A 24,551-nucleotide genomic window follows, 5' to 3' on the forward strand; every position below is an offset into this window, starting at 1 on the left:
TGGATTGTACTTTTGGTGTTGTATCTAAGGAAACATTTCGTAAACCAGGGTTTGTCCTGTGTTTCCTTCTAGAAGTTTTATAGTTTTATTCTTAGATATGTGATCCATTTTGAGTTAATTTTTGTATATGTTGCAAGGTTTGAATCAAAATTTTTTGTTTTTTTTTCAATATGGATATCCACTTCTTCCAGTACCATTTCTTTTTTTTTTTTTTTTTTTTTTTTGAGATGGAGTCTTGCTCTGTCCCCAGGCTGGAGTGCAGTGGTGCGATCTCTACTCACTGCAAGCTCCACCTCCCAGGTTCACACCATTCTCCTGCCTCAGCTTCCCAAGTAGCTGGGACTACAGGCGTCTGCCACCATGCCCAGCTAATTTTTTTTGTATTTTTAGTAGAGATGGGGTTTCACCGTGTTAGCCCGGATGGTCTCGATCTCCTGACCTCGTGATCCACCCACCTCGGCCTCCCAAACTACTGGGATTACAGGCGTGAGCCACCACACCCGGCCCTTCCAGTACCATTTCGAAAAGTCTATCTTTTCTTCACTAAACTCCCTTTGCACCCTTTGTTGAAAATCAGTTATGTGTATATGTGTAGGTATAATTTTGGACTCTCTATGCTGTTTCATTGATCTATTTGTCTATCTTGATGCCAACAACACTTTTCTTCATTACAGTTCCTTTGTAATAAGTCTTGAAATCAGGTGCTGTTAGCCCTCCAACTTTATTCTTTTTGAAAATTGTTTTGCCCAGTCTAGGTTTGTCAATGTCTGCAAAAATACCATGTTGGGATTTTGATTCAGGTTGCATTGAATTTGGAGAGAATTGCCATCCTAATAATATTAAGTCTTCCACCCTATGGACATGATATATCTCTCCATTTATTTTGGTCTTTGATATCTCTTAGCAACATCTTGTAGTGTTAAATGTACAAATATTGACAGAATACAAATAAGACTGGGGAAATATGACTAAAATCATGAATTCTATCAATGTCAATGTCCAAGCTGGGCGTGGTTGCTCATGCCTGTAATCCCAGCACTTTGGGAGGCTGAGACAGGTGGATCACCTGAGGTGAGGAGTTCAAGACCAGCCTGGCCAACATAGCGAAACCCCATCTCTACTAAAAATAAAAAAATTAGCCAGGCGTGGTGGCATGTGCCTGTCAAATCATTTTTCAGCATCTATTGAGATGATTTGATTTTTCTTTTTTAGTTTGCTAATGTGGTGAATAACATTGATTAGTTTTAGAATTTTAACCAATATTGCATTCCTAGGATAAACCTCACTTGGTCATGATATATTATCCTTATTATATATTATTGTATTAGATTTGCTAGAAGTTTGTTTAGAAATATGTATCTGTGTTCACGAGGGATATGGGTATGTAGTTTCTTTTTCACGTAGTGTCTTTGTCAGGTTTCAGCATCAAGGTGATACTGGCATTATAGGATTAGTTGGAAAGTTCCCTTCAGTTTTCTGGAAGAGTTGGTATAGAATTGGTATTATTTCTTACCTGAACATTTTGTTGAATTCACTGGTGTAGGCATCTCCTAGAGTTTTTTTGAGGGAAAGATTTTGAAGTACAGAATCAAATTTTAACATAGATGCTGGGCTATTCAGGTTATCTGTTTCTTCTTGAGTGAATTGTCTATTTCCTCTAAGTTGTCAATTTTATTGGCATAAAGTTGTTCACATATTCTCTTTAACTTTTTAAAACATGTTGAATCTGTAGTGATTTGACCTCTCTCATTTCTAATTTTGGTAATTTGTATTTTTACTTTTTTTTTTTTCCTGATCAGCCTGACTAGAGATTTATCAAATTTATTAGTCTTCTTAAAGAAGCAGCTTTGGTTTCATTTCTATTCTTTATTAGTTTCCTAGTCATGAATTTCCTTTATTATTTCCTTTTTCTGCTTACTTTGTGTTGAATTTGCTGTCCTTCATCTAGTTTTTTAAGGGTGAAGCTGAGGTTATTGATTTGAGACCCTTCTTCTTTTCTAATGTGGTGGTTTACTCTTACATGTTTCTCCCTAACTAGAAACTCTCTCAAGGCAGTAGGCTGGGACAGTTGTAGGGTTCATCTTGTTTTTTCCTCAAAGATGCTTCATTGCCTGATGTCCAGTGTCTTGAAAACCATTGTTTCATTTATTTTGTCTAGTTTTTTGGTTATCTCAAGAGAGGTGGTGAGTCTGGTTCTTGCTATTCCATCTCTGGAAGCAGATGTTATAGGATGTTATTTACTTTTTTGTTTTTAATTCCAGTGTCTACTAGAACTACAGAATGAAGCTGTATTTATGTGGACTGCTGAACTAGAAAATATAGCCACTCTCTGCTTTAAGGCTTTGGAAAACTCAAATTATGGGGTACGAGTGGCAGTGTCTAAACTTTTAGGAACAGTCATGGCCACAGCATTAATGCCAAAACAGGCAACAGGTATTGTTGTTTGCCCTTGATTTAGACCATAACAGACCTAATTAGTTATTGCATATAGGCAAGTCAGTGTAGTGGATTTAAATTTTTAGGTATCTTTGTCTACTTTTTCATAAAATGAAAGAACCTGGCTGGGCGCGGTGACTCATGCCTGTAATCCCAGCACTTCTGGGAGGCTGAGACAGGTGGATCACGAGGTCAGGAGTTCAAGACTAGCCTGGCCAAGATGCTGAAACCCTGTCTCTACTGAAAATACAAAAATTAGCCAGGCATGGTGTCAAGCACCTGTCATCCCAGCTACTTGGGAGGCTGAGGCAGGAGAATTGCATGAACCCGGGCAGCAGAGATTGCAGTGAGCCAAGATCGTGCCACTGTACTCCAGCCTGGGCGACAGAGCAAGACTCCATCTCAAAAAATTTAAAAAAAAAAAAAGAACCCAAATGGCATTTTCCTTGATGTAGTCACATTTTTTGTGATGATAATGTATAGGATATCTAGCAATTATGCTGGACATATAAGCACATAAGATTTATGAAATGATTTTGGATAATGTATAAGGTACTGGAATCTGGCACTTTATTTGCTCTTTATTTTCAGCACTTTATTTGCTATTTTCTGTCTGATGAGTAGATCCCCATTTGTACCACAGTATTAATTTTTAATTTTTCTTGATTATCATTATAAACAGAATCAGAGGCAGCACTGAGTTTTCAAATTACTCTTGCTTTGCTTCACAATTCCGTAGAGATATCTCAGGGGTGCCTGTGAGCAGATGCTGAGTGAACCCTGCCCCAGTCTTGTCCCCACCTCTACCCCACCTCTGTATCATAGAGAACCAGATGTTTTAGGTTCAAGTCCTGTCTCTTGTATTTATTAACTGTGAAACGCTATTTCACTTCTTTGAGCTTTGATTTCTTCATCTTTAATGATAATTATTTCAGTAGATGATGATGATGATGATGATGATGTAATGTTTTAAAGTGCTAACTATGTGCCAGGCACTGAATTAAGTGTATTACAAAATTTAATCCTCATAAAAGCCCTTGTGAATTATATGGACTGTTATTACTATTTTATAGATGAGGAAATTGAGACTTAGGTTCTGTAACTAATTTTCTAAAAACTGTTCTGTGTCGGAAATGAAATTCAAATTCCGGGCAGCCAAATACCAAAGCTTGAATTCTTAGCCATGAGCTTTATACCTCCTCTGCAGAATTTTTGTGAGGATTGCATTTGCTACTATATGTGGAAGGACTTCATAAAATATGAAACTCTGTACTAGGGATGCCAATTCAGTTGCATTCCCAGTAACATCTTAATCTATTGGTAACTACTGTATAGAAAGCACTGTGATGAGAAAAGTTTTTTGTGTCCACCTCAGGCGGGAATGAGAACTGAGATCAGTTAGTAGTATCTACTGTGGGTATGCTTTGTCCTTATTGTGTTACACATAGTATTATTATTATTAGACTATTTTGCATAGATTTATTGAATTGCTTTTATTTCTAGCTCTTTCCATTTTCTGAGCATTTTTTCCTTTGGAATTGAATTCAGGTTTACAAGTACATTGAAAATTTTAAGAAAACAATTATAAGGAAACTAAACCATTTCCCCATTGTAGTAAAGTGTCCTTAAAAATAATTACTTGAATTATTAAGCTAGAGTGCCTCAGAAATATATTTGCTTATACTTTTATTTTTCTTCTTGAAAGTAATGCGTCAGAATGTGAAGCGAGCAACATTTGATGAAGTCTTAGAGCTCATGGCCACAGGATTTCTGCGTGGAGGGTCAGGTTTCTTAAAGAGCGGTGGAGAAATGTTAAAAGTTGGAGGGTCCGTTAATCGTGAAGTGAGAGTTGGAGTTACGCAGGTTTGTAACACATATGTGTGAAAGAATTTTGGCCAGGCACGGTGGCTCACGCCTGTAATCCCAGCACTTTGGGAGGCCGAGGCGGGCAGATTGCCTGAGGTCAGGAGTTTGAGACCAGCCTGACTAACATGGTGAAACCCCATGTCTACTAAAAACACCAAAAAATTAGCCAGGTGTGGTGGCGCACGCCTGTAGTCCCAGCTTCTCAGGAGGCTGAGGCAGGAGAATCGCTTCAACTAGGGAGGTGGAGGTTGCAGTTAGCCAAGATTGCACCACTGCACTCCAGCCTGGGTGACAGAGCGAGACTCCATCTCAAAAAAAAAAAAAAAGATTTTGTTCATATCACTTGTGAAACTTCGTGGAAAACTGTTACTAAGTAACAGCTCACAGAGACATTTTTAATATTGTCTGGTTTTTTTCGAAATGTTTCTTTTACTGAATGAATGAATTACATTCAAATTCCAAATTACATGCTTATTTGGAAATTCGGTAGATATTTAATAATATATAAATAAGCCTATGTCTACCATATTTGTGTAAATATCTTTAAATGAAGTTCCTACATTTTGCTTAACAGAAAATCAGACATAAAGTAACTCAGTTTTCATTGAAACTGTATTCAGGTACCTTGAGCATTTAGATTTTAATATTCTCCAACAACCCTGTAGCTAAAAATACTGGTTAATGCTTTGATTGGATTTTCTATCAGTGTTTAATCACCAATGTAATTATAAGATTATATCTGACTTGGAATTATAATTTCAAAATAACACGGAATAAGAGGTTACGGTTAATGATCTAATAATAACACCTAATAAGATGAAATGGTGATCATAGTCAAAATCACGATTTCAGTCAAAATCATAACTGTACCTTGATCCTGAAACAAGTATAAAATATAAGTAAACAATTTTTTAACTTACAGAAAAAGTCGTACGTAAGGGTTTTATAGCTCTAAGTCAGTGTTTATTTAGGATGTTAAGGTTTTCTTGTTTCTGTAACCTGTTACCTTCCCGATCACTGGGGTAAATTCAGCTTCCCTTCCCTCTCACTGCTGTCACTTTGTGTTCTTCATGAGGTTGTTATCTTAAGAACTGTTTTTTAGTCAAAGATACTTCACTAATAATTCGTATTCCAGAAGTAGTAAAAAGACCTCAAGTTTAAATTTTCTCTGTTTTAGCCTCAAATACAATTCATTCAGCATGCTCTTATCAGTTATTTTAGTAGTTGCTTTATCTTTGATTTCTGTTCAGTTATGTAAGTGTATCTGAAGTCGTACCTTCCTCTGTTTACAGGCGTATGTTGTTTTTGTGACAACATTGGGTGGTCAGTGGTTGGAGCGCAGCTTTGCTACGTTCCTGTCCCATGTACTTGATCTGGTTTCCCATCCTCGGGCAACACAAACACATGTGGAGGCTGTGTACTCCAGACGATGTGTTTCCTTTATCCTAAGAGCTACTGTGGGCAGTTTGCTAGGTGAAAAAGCCCAGATTGCAGCTGCCAAAGAAATCTGCCAAGCTATTGGAAAACAAATGAAAGCCGTAGGTAAGAATCGGTATCATTATGTGTGTTGATTACCTTAGTCATTTAGTTCTTTATTATGATTCTTAAAAAATATCCATAAGACTGATTAGTTTATCTTTCTGTGTGTTTTCATAGTGATTTTTATTGAGTACTCTTATTTGATATTAAAATCACATAATCACAGTGAAATAGAGTTTTTAAAGATTTGGGTGGTATGTTGGTAAGATTGTGTTTTCTGTTTTATTTCTAGTACCTATACGGATTTTATAACTTTTCTGGCATGCAGCAGCACGTTGGTTGCTGTCTTCAAGGAGTAATCTATTGTCCTCTTTCTGCTTTTAGAGCCTGTTGTTTTATAAACATATATTTTTATTGTTTCTTTTCCTCCCCTCATAGTCTTAATATGAAAACTTAGAGAGGAACAATTACAGATGGTTATTAGCCCGCTGTAAGATGTACTGTGAAACCTCAGTTATACATAATTACAAGAAATTCTTTTCTAAAATATCAATTTTATGAATTTTTCAATTTAATAAATAATTATTGTCTTAGATTTGCAGAGCAGTAATTCAGGGTTTAAATAATGAATGGGATAAGGTTTCTCCCTTCATGGAGCTTTTAATCCAGTTATAAACTAAATATAAAAGCAATACTAAAAGCAAGGCAAAAATATAAATTCTAAAAGTTTAGTTTTTTCACTATTATTCACTATTTCACTATACTAACTTTAATAAGGGAAATTATATTGACTAATAGAGGTCTTTTGAAATAAGGATTTAATGAATAAATATCAATAATTTATTTTTTAGAGACATATGCATGAAATGTTTTATAAAATTAGTAAAAAAAATATAAATAGTTGTAGTTTTTGTTGTTTATAATGGCTTACTTAGTAAACTTGTTTTATTTTTTATTTTATATTATTTTATTTGAGACAGAGTCTAGCTCTGCTGTCCGGGCTGGAGTGCAGTGGTGCGATCTTGGCTCACTACAACCTCCACCTCTCAGGTTCAAATTATTCTCCTGCCTCACCCTCCTGAGTCGGCTGTCATTACAGGTGTGTGCCACCACACACCCTGCTAATTTTTGTATTTTTAGTAGAAACAGGGTTTCACCACATTGGCCAGGCTGGTCTCAAACTCCTGACCTCAAGTGATCCACCTGCCTTGGCCTCCCAGAGTGCTGGGATTACAGGTATGAGCCACCACGCCCAGCCAGTAAACTAGTTTTAAATGTATAGAGCTAACTGAAAATTATGAATCGTGAATTAAAGAGTGTTTAAATTAATGAGATATCATTCCTTAAATATGCTAAAATAGTCATCTGTCTTAGATTCACAACTTAAAGAATAATTTGCACATTGATTCATTGAGGAAATGTTTAGTGCCAGAAACACTGCGTCAAATGGTGGGAGTAAAAGCAAGCCAGATGCATACAGCACCTATCCTCAGGCAGCTTAAAGTTTAGCAATCAAAAGCTAGAGTTTATGCATTTCCAAGTCCAGAAATACCTAAAAACAAGAGTTATTTGGCCAGGCGTGGTAGCTCATGCCTGTAATCCCAGCACTTTGGGAGGCCAAGATGGGTGGATCACTTGAGGCCAGGAGTTCTTCGAAAACAGCCTGCCCAACATGGTGAAACCCTGTCTCTATTAAAAAATACAAAAATTAGTCGGGCATGGTGGCGTACACCTCTAGTCCCAGCTACTCAGGAGGCTGAGTTGGGAGGATTGCTTGAACCCAGGAGGCAGAGGTTGTAGTCAGCTGAGATGGCACCACCGCACTCCAGCCTGGGCAACAGAGCAAGTCTCTGTCTCAAAAAAAAAAAATTTAATTATAGTCCTCAATTTATTAATCCATTATATCCTAGTCTGTATTATGTATTTTATAGTCTATTAATTCATAATGAATGCAAAAAAGAAAGTTTTACTATCATTTAAAGGTTCTTAATGTTAAGGTCATAAATTCGTTATTTGATTTTTTTTTAAATCCTGAAAGCAGAATTAAATATAATGATACGTATTGGGGATTTGTGGGCCAGAATGTATTCTCAATTAGTAGTTTGGCAAGGGATCTTTGGTTGTCTCTTGTCAAACACATTTCGATTCTAGTGGAAGCTAAAAGGTTGGGGTAGCAGGCAGCAAGGTTAATTAATGGGAACTTACAGAAACATTCCGGTAAGAGGTAACTTAAGGCATTTTCCTTATAGATCCATTTTCTGGTCAGTAATTTAACAGATACCTCCAATATATTGGAACACTTAAAGTAGCAATGGTAATAAAGTAATAATAGCTGTTAACATTTATTGAATGTGTATTATGGGCAGCATTGTGTTAAATTCTTTATATGCACTGACTTGTTAATCACCACAGTACCGTTTGAAATAGGCATGTAAGCCCATTCATGGATAAGGAAACTGGGACAGAAAAATTGAACATCTTGCTCAATGTCACATAACTAATATAACTAGTGGAATTGGGATTTGAACCCGAGTCTTCTTTCTGCAGTATCTGTGCTTTTATACACTGGATTGCTGCTGCTTGCTAAAATTAGGTTGTATTCCTGGAAGCAAAGATGTATCTCAGTATGTATTTTAGCATTATTATAAAGCTATTAAACAATGTTTTTAAGTCACTTCAGTGTTTAGTTCTACAGGTTTTCCATTGAGAAATAATTGCATAGTTTTTAACACTCGGACATCAACTGGTATGGCTAAAATCATAAATTGTATAGACCAAAAAAATCATACCACAATTCATTTCTCCTATGTCAAAGACATGATTTTGTGTTTCCAGAAGCAGTAGTGAATGACACAAGTGGAGAAAACAAATCTGGTGCAGCAGACATTGCAGCAAGCCAGCATGTGATGGTCTGTGCCCTCCAGGAACTCGGGAGCCTGGTGCAGAGCTTGAATGCCACTGCATCCCCTCTTATTCAAGAAGCGTCTATAGGTATGACATTCAGTTACTTGCTAGCATGTGTTTTCACTTTTTTCAGTCATAAGTGTGATTGATATTTAATTCCTGATGAGTTGCTTATCATCATCATTAGCACTTCAGATCATCAGGTTTTACTTAAATTAATATTCATTGTGATAGGCTGGGCGTGGTGGCTCGTGCCTATAATCCTAGCACTTTGGGAGGCCCTGGTGGGCGGGTCACTTGAGATCGGGAGTTCAAGACCATCCTGGTCAACATGGTGAAAGTCTGTCTCTACTAAAAATACAGAAATTAGCCAGCTGTGGTGACAACGTGCCTGTAATCTACTTGGGAGGCTGAGGCAGGAGAATTGCTTAAGCCCAGGAGGCATAGGTTGCAGTGAGCCGAAATCATGCCACTGCATTCCAGCCTGGGGGACAAAGTGAGTCTCAAAAAAAAAAAAAAAAGATTCCTTGTAAAGAATATTGAATTAAATGGTTAAATAAAGTTTTGGAACAGAAATCAAAAGCAATTGTGGTAGTTTTTTAATAAAAATTGACTAAAATTTGTTGAAGACTTCTATTAAATTTTACATCAATATTGAATATAATTGTACTATGTTCTTCATAGAAAATGTTCCTTTGAAGTACTCTACTGTATGTAGTTTTAGGCAAAGTTGCGGATCTATATGTGTGAAAGCTTGGTGATTGTCATTTCAGTTATTGTTTTTTAGATAGTATTTGAGTTTCTGAAATCATTTGACTTCATTAAAGAGTAATATTTTGAGTATTTCTTTTTTAGGGCTTTTGGAGATTGTGACTTCAGTGCTGCTTCATCCAAGCATGGCTGCCCGACTTGCTGCTGCGTGGTGTTTGCGCTGTGTGGCTGTGGCATTACCTTTCCAGCTGACACCATTTCTAGACAGGTGTGCAGAACGGCTCAACAACTTGAAGACCTCACCAGAAGCTGTCAGCGGATATAGTTTTGCAATGGCTGCTTTGTTAGGTGGAGTACATCAGTGTCCTTTGGGCATTCCTCATGCCAAAGGAAAGGTATGACGGAGATCCTAGACTTGGGAATGCTGTCACGTGGGCTTTGGTCTTTATAGGAACGCTGCTGTGTTTAGTGTTGAACAGGGTGGTCAAATAACAGTTGTACTATGTTAACATAAAACATAGTGTTCTTACTATGGGGTTAACAGACCCTATTATAATTTGATATTTAATTCTGATGTAAGGATAATAGATTTTGTCTAAGTCTAGTAACATGTTATAATTTATTTTAGAGGGAAAGAGAAGAAAAACAGCCTAGGCAACATAGTGAGACCCCATCATTACAAAAAATAAAAAAAGTTAGCCAACTTCATGGTCCTAGCTACTGGGGAGGATGGGTTGGAAGGATCACTTGAGCCCAGGAGTTTGAGGTTACAGTGAGCTATGAACGTGCCACTGTCCTTCAGCCTGGGTGACAGACCAAGACCTACCCTGTCTCAAAAAAAAAAAACAAACCCAACCTTATACTAATATAGTAATTATTTGAAAGTCAGAGCTTTTCTTTCAGCTTTTAGAAATAAAAGTTCACATTGCTATATATTCAAAGATATCAGGAGAATATGCTATTGTAATATTTAGCATTTTGATAATGTTTAGTAAAAATTGAGCAGTTTTAATAAATCATGGCCGGGCATGATGGCTCATACCTGTAATCCCAGCACTTTGAGAGGCCGAGGCAGGTGGATCATTTGAGATCAGGAGTTTGACACCAGCCTGGTTAACATGGTGAAACCTTGTCTCTACTAAAAATACAGAAAAATTATCTGGGCATTGTGGCCCATGCCTGTAATCCCAGCTACTTGGGAGGCTGAGGCAGGAGAATCACTTGAACCCAGGAGGCGGAGGTTGCAGCGAGCTGAGATTGCCCCACTGCATTCCAGCCTGGGTGACAGAGAAAGACTCCGTCTCAAAAAATAAAATAAAAAAAAATATGAGTAGCTTTTTTTTTCTCCTTTCTTTCTATTGTATACTACTATCATGGTTTTCTTCTCAGTAATCTTAAGTGTTTATATAAATATTATTTGAAACTTTACATAGGCAGATTGGGGCTAGAGTTTTAAATTTTGATTTTTTTTCTGGGACATTAAGCCCATGTCCATTCATAGGAGTTGCATAGCTACCGATGAAATCCAGACTTCCCTCTCACTTTGTCATATTGTTGCTTCCTCATTCTCATCTTCCTCAGACTTTCCGTCTTACCCACACGTCCCATCTTCCTCACACCACTTTCATATTTTACATTTGCCCAGAGACCCTTAGGGACTACCCAGTACTCAGAGAGTAAAATATAATCTCCTTTGTCTGGTAAACTGGTATCTTATAATTTGACTTCATTCCGTCTGTTCATTCTAATTTCCTGTTGCTCTAATTAGACTAGTTATCTTCCTTCCTTCCCTGGCCTTTTTCAGCTTCGAAGCCTTTGCTCTGCTAACCTCTTAGAGTTTCATCTCCCCTCTTATTCAGCTGCACCAAATTTAAGTCTATACTAGCCATTCTGTGTGGATGTTAATACAGCAAAGTACCGAGAACAGTGCTAGCCCATGTGACCACTAAATAAATGCTGTCATTATTAGCACTATTATTCCACATTCAAAGATTTGTTGAACTCCTATTATGCATCTACCATTGAGCTAACCTTGCCTGGACGTGGTGGCTCAGACCTGTAATCCCAATGCCTAGGGAGGCCGAGGCTGGAGGATCACTTTAGGTCAGAAGTTTGAGACCAACCTGGGAAACATAGCGAGACCCTGTCATACAAAAAATAAAAATGAAATTTTTAAAATTATCCAAGTATGTTGGCATACACTTGTAGTCTTACCTACTCAGGAGGCTGAGGTAGGAGGATCCCTTGAGCCCAGGAATTCCAGGTTACACCGAGCTATGATTGTGCCACTGCACCCCAGCCTGGGTGACAGAGTGGAAACCCTGTCTCTAAAAAACAAACAAATAAGTAAGCTAATCTTTTGGAGCTTACAGTCTTAGAAGATACGGGAAAAATGAGAAGTGGATTTGTCACATGATGAAATGACAAAGTAGTAGCATAGATGCTATATTAACTTATTTTATCCTTGCAAGGCTGAGATAGGCATTCCTATTATTTCTGTTTTACCAGTGATGGAACTAAGCTGTGCTAAATGAGAATGCGAGTAAATGGCAGAGATGGCATTTGGCGCTAGAGCTTGTCCTTAACTACTACACTGTTCTGGGTCTCTTCAGAGTCATCAGTGCAATCAAGACTGACCAGGTCTTGGTGTTGCCTCTTTCAAGACATGCTAATAACACGAGAGGACAACTTCTTCTTTTTTTTTTTTTTTTTTTGGAGACGGAGTCTCGCTCTGTCACCCAGGCTGGAGTGCAGTAGTGCAATCTCTGCTCACTGCAACCTCCACCTCCCCAGTTCAAGCAATTCTCCTGCCTCAGCCTCCCGAATAGCTGGGACTACAGGTGCCCGCCACCATGCCTGGCTAATTTTTTTGTATTTTTTGGTAGAGACAGGGTTTCACCGTGTTGCCCAGGCTGGTTTTGAACTCCTGAGCTCAGGCAATCTGCCTGCCTCAGCCTCCCAAAGTGCTAGGATTACAGGCGTGAGCCACCGCATCCGGCCAACAACTTCTTTTAAGTAATGTATGCTAGTTATCTGTTTCCTTATTTAATTTAACTTGTTTGAATTAAAATCCAATTCTAAACTTTTCTTGCAGATGGTAGTTAGTATTGCTGAAGATCTTTTACGAACTGCTGCCCAAAATAGCAGGCTATCTTTACAGCGCACCCAAGCTGGCTGGCTTTTACTTGGAGCACTTATGACTTTAGGTATAATTATATTTGAGTAGGATTTTTGTCACGCTATAACTGTCAGTAGCCTGTAAAGCAAATTTAATTTAAAAGTGTTAAACTTCACATTCTAGACTTTCATTGAAGTTGTAAAAATGGTGTAAAGATGTTTTCCTCGTCATTTGCTAGTAGATTTCTCTTTTTGGTAATTATTGCTTAAGTACATTTAATGAGAAAGTTGTTAGCAAAGTTTCACCTTTACCATCAGAATAACCTTTGTCTACCTGATGAGTTTAGTGTTTAAAAGAGATGAAAATATGAGGGAAAATTTCATACCCTAAGTGAAAACCAGCAGTGTGATTTTAGTAGAGTGGTAAAGTCACATTTAATTGGTATTGTTAGTGCTGCTTTTCTGGGGTAACCCTTAATGTGTTTCACTCTTAAGTAGTGTGACAAATCTGCAGTGTAGGCAAAATTTAACATTGTACATAGTACAAAAATACCTATTATTGTGATGGGGTATGTTCACATTTTAGTTCATATGTTTAGCTGCTGCTGTAAAAAGTGTGTGCATATATGTACTACAAAGTTATGATACAGATCTAAGCATCTATCTATTGGAAATTATACTTTGACCTACTTTTCTTTTCTGAAGAAAACGAAAAGTTGCAACTCATTTCCAGAAGTTTATGTTAAGTATGTTCAGTGGTATGTTAAATGAATTTTTTAGCAATGTAAATATAGATTCCTAGGCCTGAATATATTGCCTCTCCATGAAACTAAATTAACCACATAAATTGCCCCCAAAACTGAGGAATATGTATCTGTATGTGTGTGGGAGTGGGTATATTTGTTTATATGTATATGTATATGAAAAAGACCTCATAGAATGTGTCTCAGATATATTTTATTGATAATATGCAATCCACCATTCTCAATACAGTTGGGTTATCCTTTAAAAATTGCTTTTTGTGTATTTTATGTTTGGATTCTAAAAATATTGACAGTTTGAGGTGAATTTTATTATGCTTTGATCTATATTTTAATCAGCGAATAAAGGTTGAAAATAATGTAATTTTAGAGATAAAAATAGAGTGAAATAACAGATATTGTTAAACATCAGTATTTTACTCTATTTTCATCTCTAAAATTACATAAAGTTTGTGTTGGGCTCATTTTGCTTGACGCTTGTTTGTAAGGTATGTTACATATACATGGTTTTGTATGTATTCTCATTTTCTTGGCTAGGACCATCTGTCGTTCGTTACCATCTGCCCAAGATGTTGTTATTGTGGCGAAATGTTTTCCCACGTTCCTTAAAGGAATTGGAAGCTGAGAAGGCCCGAGGCGATTCTTTTACCTGGCAGGTAACTTTGGAAGGTCGTGCTGGAGCTCTATGTGGTAAGAACTGAAAGGATTGTGCTTCACAATATTATGATATTACTAAAATATTTGTAAAGTAAAAGAAAAATCACTATTTTATAGTTTTTTATTTTACTGGGTAATGATAAATTCATAGGCTTTTAGATTTAAATAGAAACTTTATAAATGATCCACTTCAGTTTGCTAATTTTGTAATAAAAATGAAACCCAGACTCTGAAAAAGTGTTTAGTCCTGGTGGTTAGACAGGAACTAGAACCCAGGCCTCTTATTCCCACTTGTTGCTATCTTACCTGTCAAAGAAGCACTGAGTCACCATGTAAAAAAAAAAAAAAATACCCAACAGCTATTTAAAGAAAAAGAAACTCAGGATTACCAAAGTTATTGGCATTTGCAGTTAGTCTTTTCATAATGGAGAAACAGCTGTTTTTTCACATCCTTATCAAATCTCCAAACCTTCATATATTTTTCAGATATCAACATTACAAAAATAACGGATACAGTTGTTTTTGTCTGGGAGTTAAAAGCTTAAAGGAAATGCTAAGGTTTTGTTTCGTTTGAGAACTAGAATGACATTGGATGTACCAGTTCTTTTTTGGTTTATCTCAGGGTGAAAACTACTTCTTTTTCCAAACTGGGAGAGAGATACTTGTTTAACCACAAGGGCAGCCAGGCAAGGGGGCACCTTTACTCTCACACATCTAGGAGGTGTTTTAGTCTAGGCTCTGTTGCTAAGGGGCCAATAAAAATATTTTTTTCTCACTGGACCATTTTTGTTTATATACATATATATTTACACAAATATATGTAAAAATTCAAAATGCAAAAATATATGTAGTGGCCGGGTGCTGTGGCTCATGCCTGTAGTCCCAGCACTTTGGGAGGCCAAGGCGGGTGGATCACTTTCAGGAGTTCTAGACCAGCCTGACCAATATGGTGAAACCTTGTCTCTACTAAAGATACAAAAATTAGCCAGGCATGCTGGTGCTTGCCTGTAGTTACAGCTACTCAGGAGATTGAGACAGGAGAATTGCTTGAACCTGGGACGTGGAGGTTGCAGTGAGCCGAGATTCCGCCACTGCACTCCAGCCTGGTTGACAGAGCGAGACTCCGTCTCAAAAAAAAAAAAAAAAAAAATATATATATATATATATATACACACACACACACACACACACACATATACACACACACATATATATACACATATATATCTGTAAAAGTTGCAAAAATATATTTAATATATGTAAAAATTTCATGTAAATTTTAAGGCATTGTTTATACACATAAATGTATATGTGTATAAACAATGCCTTAAAATTTCTTTCTTTGTAGTCATCTGAATTCCTATGGGATCGTAGTCCTCTGAATTTCCACCCACAGAAATCTCTCTAACCAGTACCTTCTCTTCCTCCATTTTTCTATCCACCTTTTTTCTAGCCTTTTCCACGATTTTTCTTTGTAGTTGTTCCAAGTTTTTCTTTTGGTTCGACATGGTTTCAGAACCTTATACGTTATAATAATTAAGTATTACAACCGCCTTTATATTTATACAATTTTATAAATTAATTCATGTTCACAAAAGCTACTCCAAATCTGTCCTTTTAAACATTTTATCTAGCCATGAGGAGCTTTGTTGCACATTGTCCTGAGCTACTAACTGAAGATGTGATTCGAAAATTGATGACCCCTATTGAATGTGCCATGACTATGATGTCACAGTAAGTAAGCGATTGAGACAAGTTCACATCCTATTTTATATATTAATAATATACTTCTCAGCCATATTTTGTGCTTTCTTCTAGAATCATCTAGGAAACATAAAACTTTATTTTTGTAATATAACTTTAAAACTTACAGCAATGGTGTGGATTGAAATACAGTTGTATCTTAAAGTGTCTTCGTTACAGCGAAGATCACAACATAAGCTAAAATGAAAGTGTATACTTATCAGTGTACTTTGGCAGTACATTGATACATTGCTAAAAAAAATTTATAAGTAATACTTATTCTGGTAAGCCATTACCAACTATGTTTTTGATATTTTAGCATTCCATCTGTAATGAAAGCCCATGGAGCTCATCTGAAAGCTAGTGCTGCAATGGTCCGTTTAAGACTTTATGATATCTTGGCTTTGTTACCTCCAAAAACTTACGAAGGTAAATTAAAAATTTGTGGTATCTGATAAAAATTTTTCTTTGCAATTCTTCACCATATTATAGAGTCTTGACAAAGGCTCTCCCACTGACTTCCTGTGCAAAGGAAGGCCACGATTTTATTTTTCTTCATGTAGAGTAGCTGATACTTGTTGACTACTTACTGTGTTCTGGGTCTCGTTTTTAGCCTTTTGTATTAGCTTTTTGACTGTATTGCAACTTATGAGGCCTTTAGCCCTATTTTATAGGTGAAGAATCTCAGATTGAGAGACTTAAAGAAACTTAACTTACCCAAGACTTAGAGGTAGTTAAGTGGCAGAGCTTGGATTCAAATCTAGCTGGTTTATCTTCAAAGTGTGCACTTTTAATTAATACACTGAAATGCTTCCTATATATTGTAATATAGCAAATAATTCGAGGATCTGGAGGGAGAAATCAAATATTATGTGAAATATTAATAGTAAAATAAACCATTGATTTCTTTCCAGTATAATCATGCCAAAGAATTTTGGTGTGCTGTGGTTCATTGTACATTATTGGGCAATAAATAATAATAATCATATCACATTTAATATATTTAAAATAAAGTATCTTTGTTTGTGTGTGTCTTTCAGACAGGGTCTTGCTGTGTTGCAGAGGTTTGTCTCAATCTCTTGGGCTCAAGCAATCCTCCTGCCTCAGCCTGCTGAGTAGCTGGGACTACAAGCATGCTATGGCACCTGCCTCTCTTTCCTCTATTTGAGTTTTTTGGTTATTTTAAATAATTTAGGCTAAAAGACACAATACAATATATGAAAGGAAGTACCATTATTGTATATTAAAACCAGCATTTAAATATAGATTTTTTTAAAGAAGAGAACAGAGACTTAATTATTTTATTCCTGTTGAACATGTTGCAGCTCTTTGTGGGCAATGATTATAATTTTCACAAAAATTATTCTTTTTAATCTGATCTGAAGTTCTGTTTTTTAGGATCTTTTAATGCACTTCTTAGAGAACTGGTAGCGGAATTCACTTTGACTGACAACTCAGCCAACACAACTACTTCCCTCCTCAGATCCCTCTGCCATTATGATGATAGTGTTCTTCTTGGTTCTTGGCTTCAGGAAACTGATCATAAATCAATTGAAGACCAGGTAATAAACCATAGAGGAAAATGAAATACTAACTTAATCTGAAACAATGGTCCTATTACACACTGTCACTTAAAAAGAAAATAGTGTATAGAAAGGTTTAATCCCCATTTGGTGTTCTTAGACACTTAAAGATGGCATCCTGGTGGTAGATAGTGAAAAAAGTTAAACAGGAAGAGTGAGAATTTGGCAAATTGTCTTTATTTAATATTCTGTGTATTTAGATACCTTGTGGTGGCTGTGATAAAGATCAGTTTTAACTGGCTTTTTGGTTATTGGTATTTTGTTTTGTTTTAGTTTGTTTTGTTTTGTGACAGGTTGGAGAGGAATGAGTTAGTAGGTTGAAGATTTAGAACTTTTGCCCACTGAATACATTATTTGTTATGTACTTTTTAAAAAGAGTGATTAAAGCCCCATTTAAAATAATTGTTTGTGGGATTAAGATCTTGTGTATATTGTTCACACAATAAGGTGGGTGGTGTAAACATGTTTTCGAATGAATAAAGCTTTTCTTAAAATTTGTATAAGGTGTTACTGATGATTTTTTATTGACCAAATTACATTTTGATCTGTTTTCAAATGTTCGGATCCAATCATTCTTTTTTTGTTGCCTTTTCTCCTTTCTCCTCTGCTGTAATCCTCATTCCCAATGTTTAATAAGTAGATTTCCTAAAGTAGATTTTGAATAATTTTTATTTCACTCTTTTGCAGCTCCAGCCAAACAGTGCCTCTGGAAGTGGGGCTCTGGAGCATGATCCTTCCTCTATTTATTTACGCATACCTGCTGGAGAAGCAGTACCTGGTCCCCTCCCTCTCGGAGTCTCAGTCATTGATGCTTCTGTGGCCCTTTTTGGTGTAGTGTTTCCTCATGTTTCTTATAAACACCGGTTAGTATAAAGTCAATCAGGTAATTTTTGTTAAATATATATTATATTAAACAAAAAGTAGATTTTCTCATCCCACTTAACTCTGCAATAAAGTGAGTTATTATAATACTTAAACAGTACTCTTACAGATTTACTAACGTAAGTGACACATACATGATAAAAAAATTGCACGCAAATTGCACATAATTTGAGACTTTATGTAAGATTTGACCCTGTGTACTAGCATGTGATATCTGTTGTATTGTGGACTGTATTTTATAACAAAATTTTCATTATATATGCTAGAATGACAACTGTTGGCAAAAAAAAAAAAATGCATTATAATAGTTTGTTTGCTAGTTCATACATAGGTTTTGACTATATCTTTAATTAAGTACATCAGTTTGCTAAGCCTGTTGACTTTGTTGTTGAGGAAGTAAATGGATGAAAATTCCACTCCCTAATAACGTTTGTGAGATGGTTCAAGTCTAGAACTTGCAAACTAACATAATTGGTTCTTTTTGTAATAGAAGCATTTTGGTTTGTTATATTCTATATCCACAGACACTATTCCTAGCTTTAGTAGACAGTTTGTATATTGTGATTTTCCCAAAAGGAAAACAGAAATGAATTAATACAAGACCATCACAGATAACTTAAAAGCTTTACAAAATTAAAATGCCTTAAAAGTATTGTTGGGTCTGGTGTGGTGGCTTATGTCTGCAATCCCAGCACTTTGGGAGGCTAAGGCAAGAGAATTGCTTGAGGCAAGGAGTTTCAGACCAGCCTGGGAAACATAGTGAGACACTCATCTCTACAAAAATTACAAAATAAAAAATGTCTTTAATATGTAGGTTGCTTGATTAATTGCTTTTTAATTTGAGGAGAAAAAAGATATCTTTAAATATGTAGGTTACTTTATTAATTGCTTTTTAATTTGAGGAGAAAAAAGTTTAAATATGAAACTTTACCCAAATATCTTTAAGAACATTTGGTTGCCACATAAATGTTAAATGATGTTAAAGGTGGAAGAATCTTATAAAGCATCTATTTCAACATTTTGGTTTTAAATCTTAAGGAAATCCATATCTAAGAGTTTGGTTTACCCAAGGTTATACAACTAGTTATGAAAGCTATAACTGAAATCCAGGATTATCTCAATTCTATATGATCACTTTTATAGAATAAGATGAAGTATAAATAAATAAATTCTATTAAAAATATAAACATATAATAAATAACATACATATTCAACAGTAGGAGCAGAAGTGAATAATAGAAAGTCCATTTTTGTAGAGACAGTGTTTTGATAGAAGATGCTTATGATACAATGTTAAATTAAAAAGGTAAAAAGCAAGAACTGATGCTACTTTGGTTTTTAACCAGCAGGCTGTGCAGCTTAATATATTTACTGCTGTTCTTAGTGCACAAAAGGTACTTACTTTTAAAAGTTTTTTAAAGTACATCAAAATGTGCATGTATACACGTACATCTGAATCTGTATCTTCATATGAGTTTTGAATAATGCTTTGACCTGGGACCTGAGACCTGTAGACTAGTATAAATTGAGCTTTAAATCCTTACAGCGACCTCAGGGAGATTTTATCACCAACTTGAGGTCATAATTGTCTTAGTACTAAATCCAACTTCCTTGGATTCCTTTGTTTCACATCATTTCTTTTTAGAATAATGCTCTCTCACTCTCTTTTTATCAAAATCTTCTGAAATGGGCCGGGCCTTGTGGCTCACACCTGTAATCCCAGCACTTCGGGAGGCAAAGGTGGGCAGATCACCTGAGGTCAGGAGGTTGAGACCAGCCTGGCCAACATGGTAAAATCCTTCTCTACTAAAAATACAAAATTAGCTGGGTGTAGTGGCGAACACCTGTAGTCTCAGCTACTCGGGAGGCTGAGGCAGGAGAATCATATGAACCCAGGAGGCAGAGGTTGCAGGGAGGCAAGATTGCACCATTGCACTCCAGCCTGGGCAACAAGAGCGAAACTCAGTCTCAAAAAAAAAAAAAAAAAAAAAAAAAAAAAAAAAAAAAAAAATGCAGAGCACAGTGGCTCACGCCTGTAATCCCAGCACTTTGGGAGGCCGAGGTGGGCAGATCACCTGAGGTCGGGAGTTCGAGACCAGCCTGACCAACATGGAGAAACCCGGTCTCTACTAAAAATACAAAATTAGCCAGGCGTGGTGGCACATGCTACTCGGGAGGCTGAGGCAGGAGAATCACTTGAACCTGGGAGGTGGAGATTGTGGTGAGCCGAGATCGCGCCATTGCACTCCAGCCTGGGCAACAAGAGCGAAACTCCATCTCAAAAAAAAAAAAAAAAGAGAAATCATCTAAGATGGCCATGGATTTTTTTTTTTTATAAACTGATTCTTTTTTATTAATATAAAAAACAATTCACTTCTGGTTTTTTACATTTAAAAAAATTAGCCAAAGCTAAATCTTTTTTGAACTTTCCCAAAAGCTTTTGAGGCTAGGACATGAGGTACTATTCTAAGAGTATTTTTAAAAAAGGAAAAAATTACACTACATTTAAAATTTTCTAACTTAAAAATCTTCCACGGAGATACATAATTAATGATTGTTATCTGTACAAGAAACCTTGAGCATCTACTAGATGCCAGGCGCTTTGTTGGACAGTGCCGTTAATGTTGAAGACCACTGCAATTGTGACCTTATTTTGTTAATTGAAACTCTTTTCTTGTTCCATGTAATAACCGCATGTCCATATAATATTTTGGGAGAAGGAGATCTGGTTTGGACTAGCTGTGGGAATGAAATAGAAAAGAGATAGCATGGGGAATTATTTGCTAAACAATTAACTTGTACTCTTCTTATCTGTTTTTGAGCCATATTGGAATAAAATTTGTCACTAATGTGATTTTTTTCCTATTGTTATAGATTACAAATGTTGGATCACTTTGCTGAATGTGTTAAACAAGCTAAAGGTGTCCGCCAGCAGGCTGTGCAGCTTAACATATTTACTGCTGTTCTTAGTGCACTAAAGGTATTTACTTTTAATAGATACTATTCTGAAATAAGTTTTTAATTAATGCATTTAATAAGCCAGACATAGCAAGATTATTATAATGTTTATATGTTTATCACTTGGTAACTGTGCCTTTATGTTAGCTTAGTTAAATTGCTTGAAACTTTATGTTAGGCTCAGTGTAGTTAAATAAATGTTTTATATTTTAGTGTTGTTAAAGTTTATGTTTCAATTTGAACTTCAGATTTTACAAGTGCCAATAAATTCTTTCAGAATTTTCAAAGATGTTTGACGAATGAAATCTGATATTGTACTGAAGGTTAACTAAATAGAGCTGAAGCTTGATCTGTGGTTTAGGCCACAAATCATGTGAGGCAGTGTTACATAATTGAAAGAATGTTGCATTTAGAGATTGCATTCTCATTAAGCTACTCTAGGTTTGTGTCCAGAGTAATTTCTTTAAACTTTTTTAACCTTTTTTGAGTTGTAGTTTCTACAGGTATGAAGAGGAATACAGTAGTCCCTTCCTTATCTGCAGTTTTGCTTTCTGCAGTTTCAATTACCAATGGTCAACTGTGGTTTGAAAATATTAAATGGAAATTTCCCGAAATAATTTATTAGTTTTCAATTGTGCAACATTCTGAGTAGCATGATAAAATCTTGTACTGTCCTGTTCCATCTTGCCCTGTCCTGCCTAGGAGGAGAATCATCTCTTTGTCCAGTGATTCCACACTTTCTACCCTACCTGTCTGTTAGTCACTTGGTCACCATCTGTCTCAGTTATCAGATGGGCTGCTGCAATGTGGCAGCACCTATGTTCAGATAACCCTTATTTTACTTCATACTGGCCCCAAAGTGCAAAAGTAGTGATTCTGGCAATTTGGATATGCCCAAGGGAAGCTGTAAAGTGCTTCCTTTAAGTGAGGAAGAGAAAGTTCTCAACTTAAGAAGGCAAGAAATAATATCATATGCCAAAGTTGCTGAGATCTACAGGAAGAACAAATCTGTCTGAAATCGTGAAGAAGGAAAAAGGAATTTGTGTTAGTTTTGCTGTCCCATCGCAAATTACAAAAATCATGGCCATGGTATGTGATAAGTGCCTAGTTAAAATTGAAAAGGCATTAAGTTTGTGAGTAGAAGGCGTGAACAGAAACAAGTTCCCATTGACAGCAATCAGGTTCCTAATCCCATGGTTCAGACATCCAAGGTGGTCCTTGGAATGTGTCCCCTGTGGAAAAGAGGGGACCACTGTTACAAATATTTTGCCTATCTCACAGGATTCGTGCATCATACTAGGCACTCTATCATAAAGTGTTTGAATACTTTTTATATTATTCAGTGCTAAGCTTATTTTAAAATAAAATGGTAGCAAATATGTGTTTGCATGAACATGTCTTAGGTCATGCTTAAGTCATATTTTGTAAACATCAGGGAAAAAGGATATATATAGGCATTGATTATAGAAATAAAGGTTTGGGGCTGGGCATGGTGGCTTATGCCTGTAATCCCAGCACTTTGGGAGGCCGAGGCGGGGGGATCACCTGAGGTCAGGAGTTTGAGACCAGCCTGGCCAACATGATGAAACTCCATCTCTACTAAAAATACAAAAATTAGCCAGGCATGGTGTCAGGCGCCTGTAATCCCAGCTACTGGGGAGGCTGAGGCAGGAGAATCACTTGAACCTGGGAGGCAGAGGTTGTAATGAGCCGAGATCGTGCCATTGCACTCCAGCCTGGGGGACAGAGCAAGACTCTGTCTCAGAAAAAAGAAAAAAAAAGCAGAAGAAATACAGGTTTGGACCATTTATATAACCATTAGTATATACTCTATGAAGAGACCATCAACTAATTTGGACCTGTGAGTTTTTTAAAAAAGGAGTGGGGTGGTCGTGGTCTCCTTCAGTGATTGGGAGAATAGTGAACCAACTGTAATATTGCTGTGCAGATTACACTTTTCTTCATAGATATGCTAATGCCTCTGTTGTAGTTAACATTTTCCCCACGCAATGTGACATAGATTTTTGGTCTCAAATAAATAAATAAAGTTCCAGGATGGTAAGTACAGCTAGAACAAAGAGAGTGACATTTAATATGATGAACAAACTACTTCAACATTCAGTTACTAATTACTATTTTTACCTTTTTTTTTTTTTTTTTTGAGATGGAGTTTCGCCCTGTTGCCAGGCTGGAGTGCAGTGGCGTGATCTCAGCTCACTGCAACTTCCACTTCCCAGGTTCAAGCGATTCTCCTGCCTCAGCCTCCCGAGTAGCTGAGATTATAGGCACGCGCCATCATGCCCAGCTAATTTTTGCATTTTTAGCAGAGACGGGGTTTCACCATGTTGGCCAGGATGGTCTCAATCTCCTGACCTCATAATCTACCCACCTCAGCTTCCCAAAGTGCTGGGATTACAGGCGTGAGCCACTGCACCCGGCCCCCTCATTTGTTTGTTTATTTATTTTTTCTGGAGACGGAGTCTCACTCTGTCGCCAGGCTGGAGTGCAGTGGTGTGATGTTGGCTCACTGCAGTCTCATCTCTGCCTCCCGGGTTCAAGTGATTCTCCTGCCTAAGTCTGCTGAGTAGCTGGGATTACAGGCAAGTGCAACCACACCCAGCTAATTTTTTTTTGTATTTTTAGTGGAGATGGGGTTTCACCATGTTGGCCAGGATGGTCTTGATCTCCTGATGTCGTGATCTCCCCACCTTGGCCTCCCAAGTCTGGGATTACAGGCCTAGGCCACCGCGCCTCGCCTCATTTTGTTTTTAGATGTATGTTGATTATACTGTTTAAGTCATATAATTGTCTTCTGTGAAATTTTTATATAAACTATTCAGTTTCATACTTATCAAGAGTATGAAATACTCTTCCAAATATCCTCTTCCCAAATATTTGCCATTGATTCTGAAATCATTTTTTTGTTAAAGATTTCTTAAAAGATAGAACCAATCCATTTAATGGTTTGTGCTCTGTTTCATAACAGGTGAAATAGGAGAATGTTTCCTTAGAGTGATAAATTTCAATCAGTTAAATAATGGTTGATTTAGTAATACAGTGTCCTTAATATATGGAAGTAACTTTTAAGTACTAGTCTTTGAATAGAGACACTCCCCGCAAGTGTCTCTTAGGGCCAGTCAGACTATGGCCATGTTATAGATCACGTTCTGAAATCGTATTTAGGAAAGTAATTACTGTGAATTGAACAGTTACAGATTCTAGACATTAGTATATACATGTGAAAACTGGCTGAAGAAAATAACTTATGAAGATGTATGTATATTTTAGAAAGATTGCAGCATGTATTTTTCCTTTATTTCATATGAATTGCGAGGCCAGGTGCGCCTGTAATCCCAGCACGTTAGGAGGCTCAGGCAGGAGGATTGCTTGAGCTCGGGAGTTTGAGACCAGCCTGGGCAACTTAGTAAGACACTGTCTCTACAAAAACTTTTTA

At 36.7% G+C, this 24,551-nt stretch overlaps 1 protein-coding gene across 5 annotated transcripts in view; it reads left to right on the forward strand.

Moving 5' to 3' along the window:
* HEATR5B (HEAT repeat containing 5B) overlaps positions 1-24,551 on the forward strand; it is a 106,113-nt gene that overhangs the window by 9,843 nt on the left and 71,719 nt on the right. For all 5 annotated transcript variants that reach the window (XM_031008176.3, XM_031008179.3, XM_055377717.2 and 2 more), the window contains exons 6-17: positions 2,262-2,433; positions 4,142-4,299; positions 5,595-5,844; positions 8,617-8,772; positions 9,541-9,791; positions 12,491-12,602; positions 13,812-13,964; positions 15,566-15,665; positions 15,994-16,103; positions 17,073-17,236; positions 17,945-18,120; positions 21,014-21,119. In XM_031008176.3, coding sequence (XP_030864036.2) covers positions 2,262-2,433; positions 4,142-4,299; positions 5,595-5,844; positions 8,617-8,772; positions 9,541-9,791; positions 12,491-12,602; positions 13,812-13,964; positions 15,566-15,665; positions 15,994-16,103; positions 17,073-17,236; positions 17,945-18,120; positions 21,014-21,119 — 1,908 coding nt within the window. The remainder of the gene's footprint in view (positions 1-2,261; positions 2,434-4,141; positions 4,300-5,594; positions 5,845-8,616; positions 8,773-9,540; positions 9,792-12,490; positions 12,603-13,811; positions 13,965-15,565; positions 15,666-15,993; positions 16,104-17,072; positions 17,237-17,944; positions 18,121-21,013; positions 21,120-24,551) is intronic.

This window comes from Gorilla gorilla, chromosome 12 (assembly GCF_029281585.2).
Source record: "Gorilla gorilla gorilla isolate KB3781 chromosome 12, NHGRI_mGorGor1-v2.1_pri, whole genome shotgun sequence".
Taxonomy (NCBI): Eukaryota; Metazoa; Chordata; class Mammalia; order Primates; family Hominidae; genus Gorilla; species Gorilla gorilla.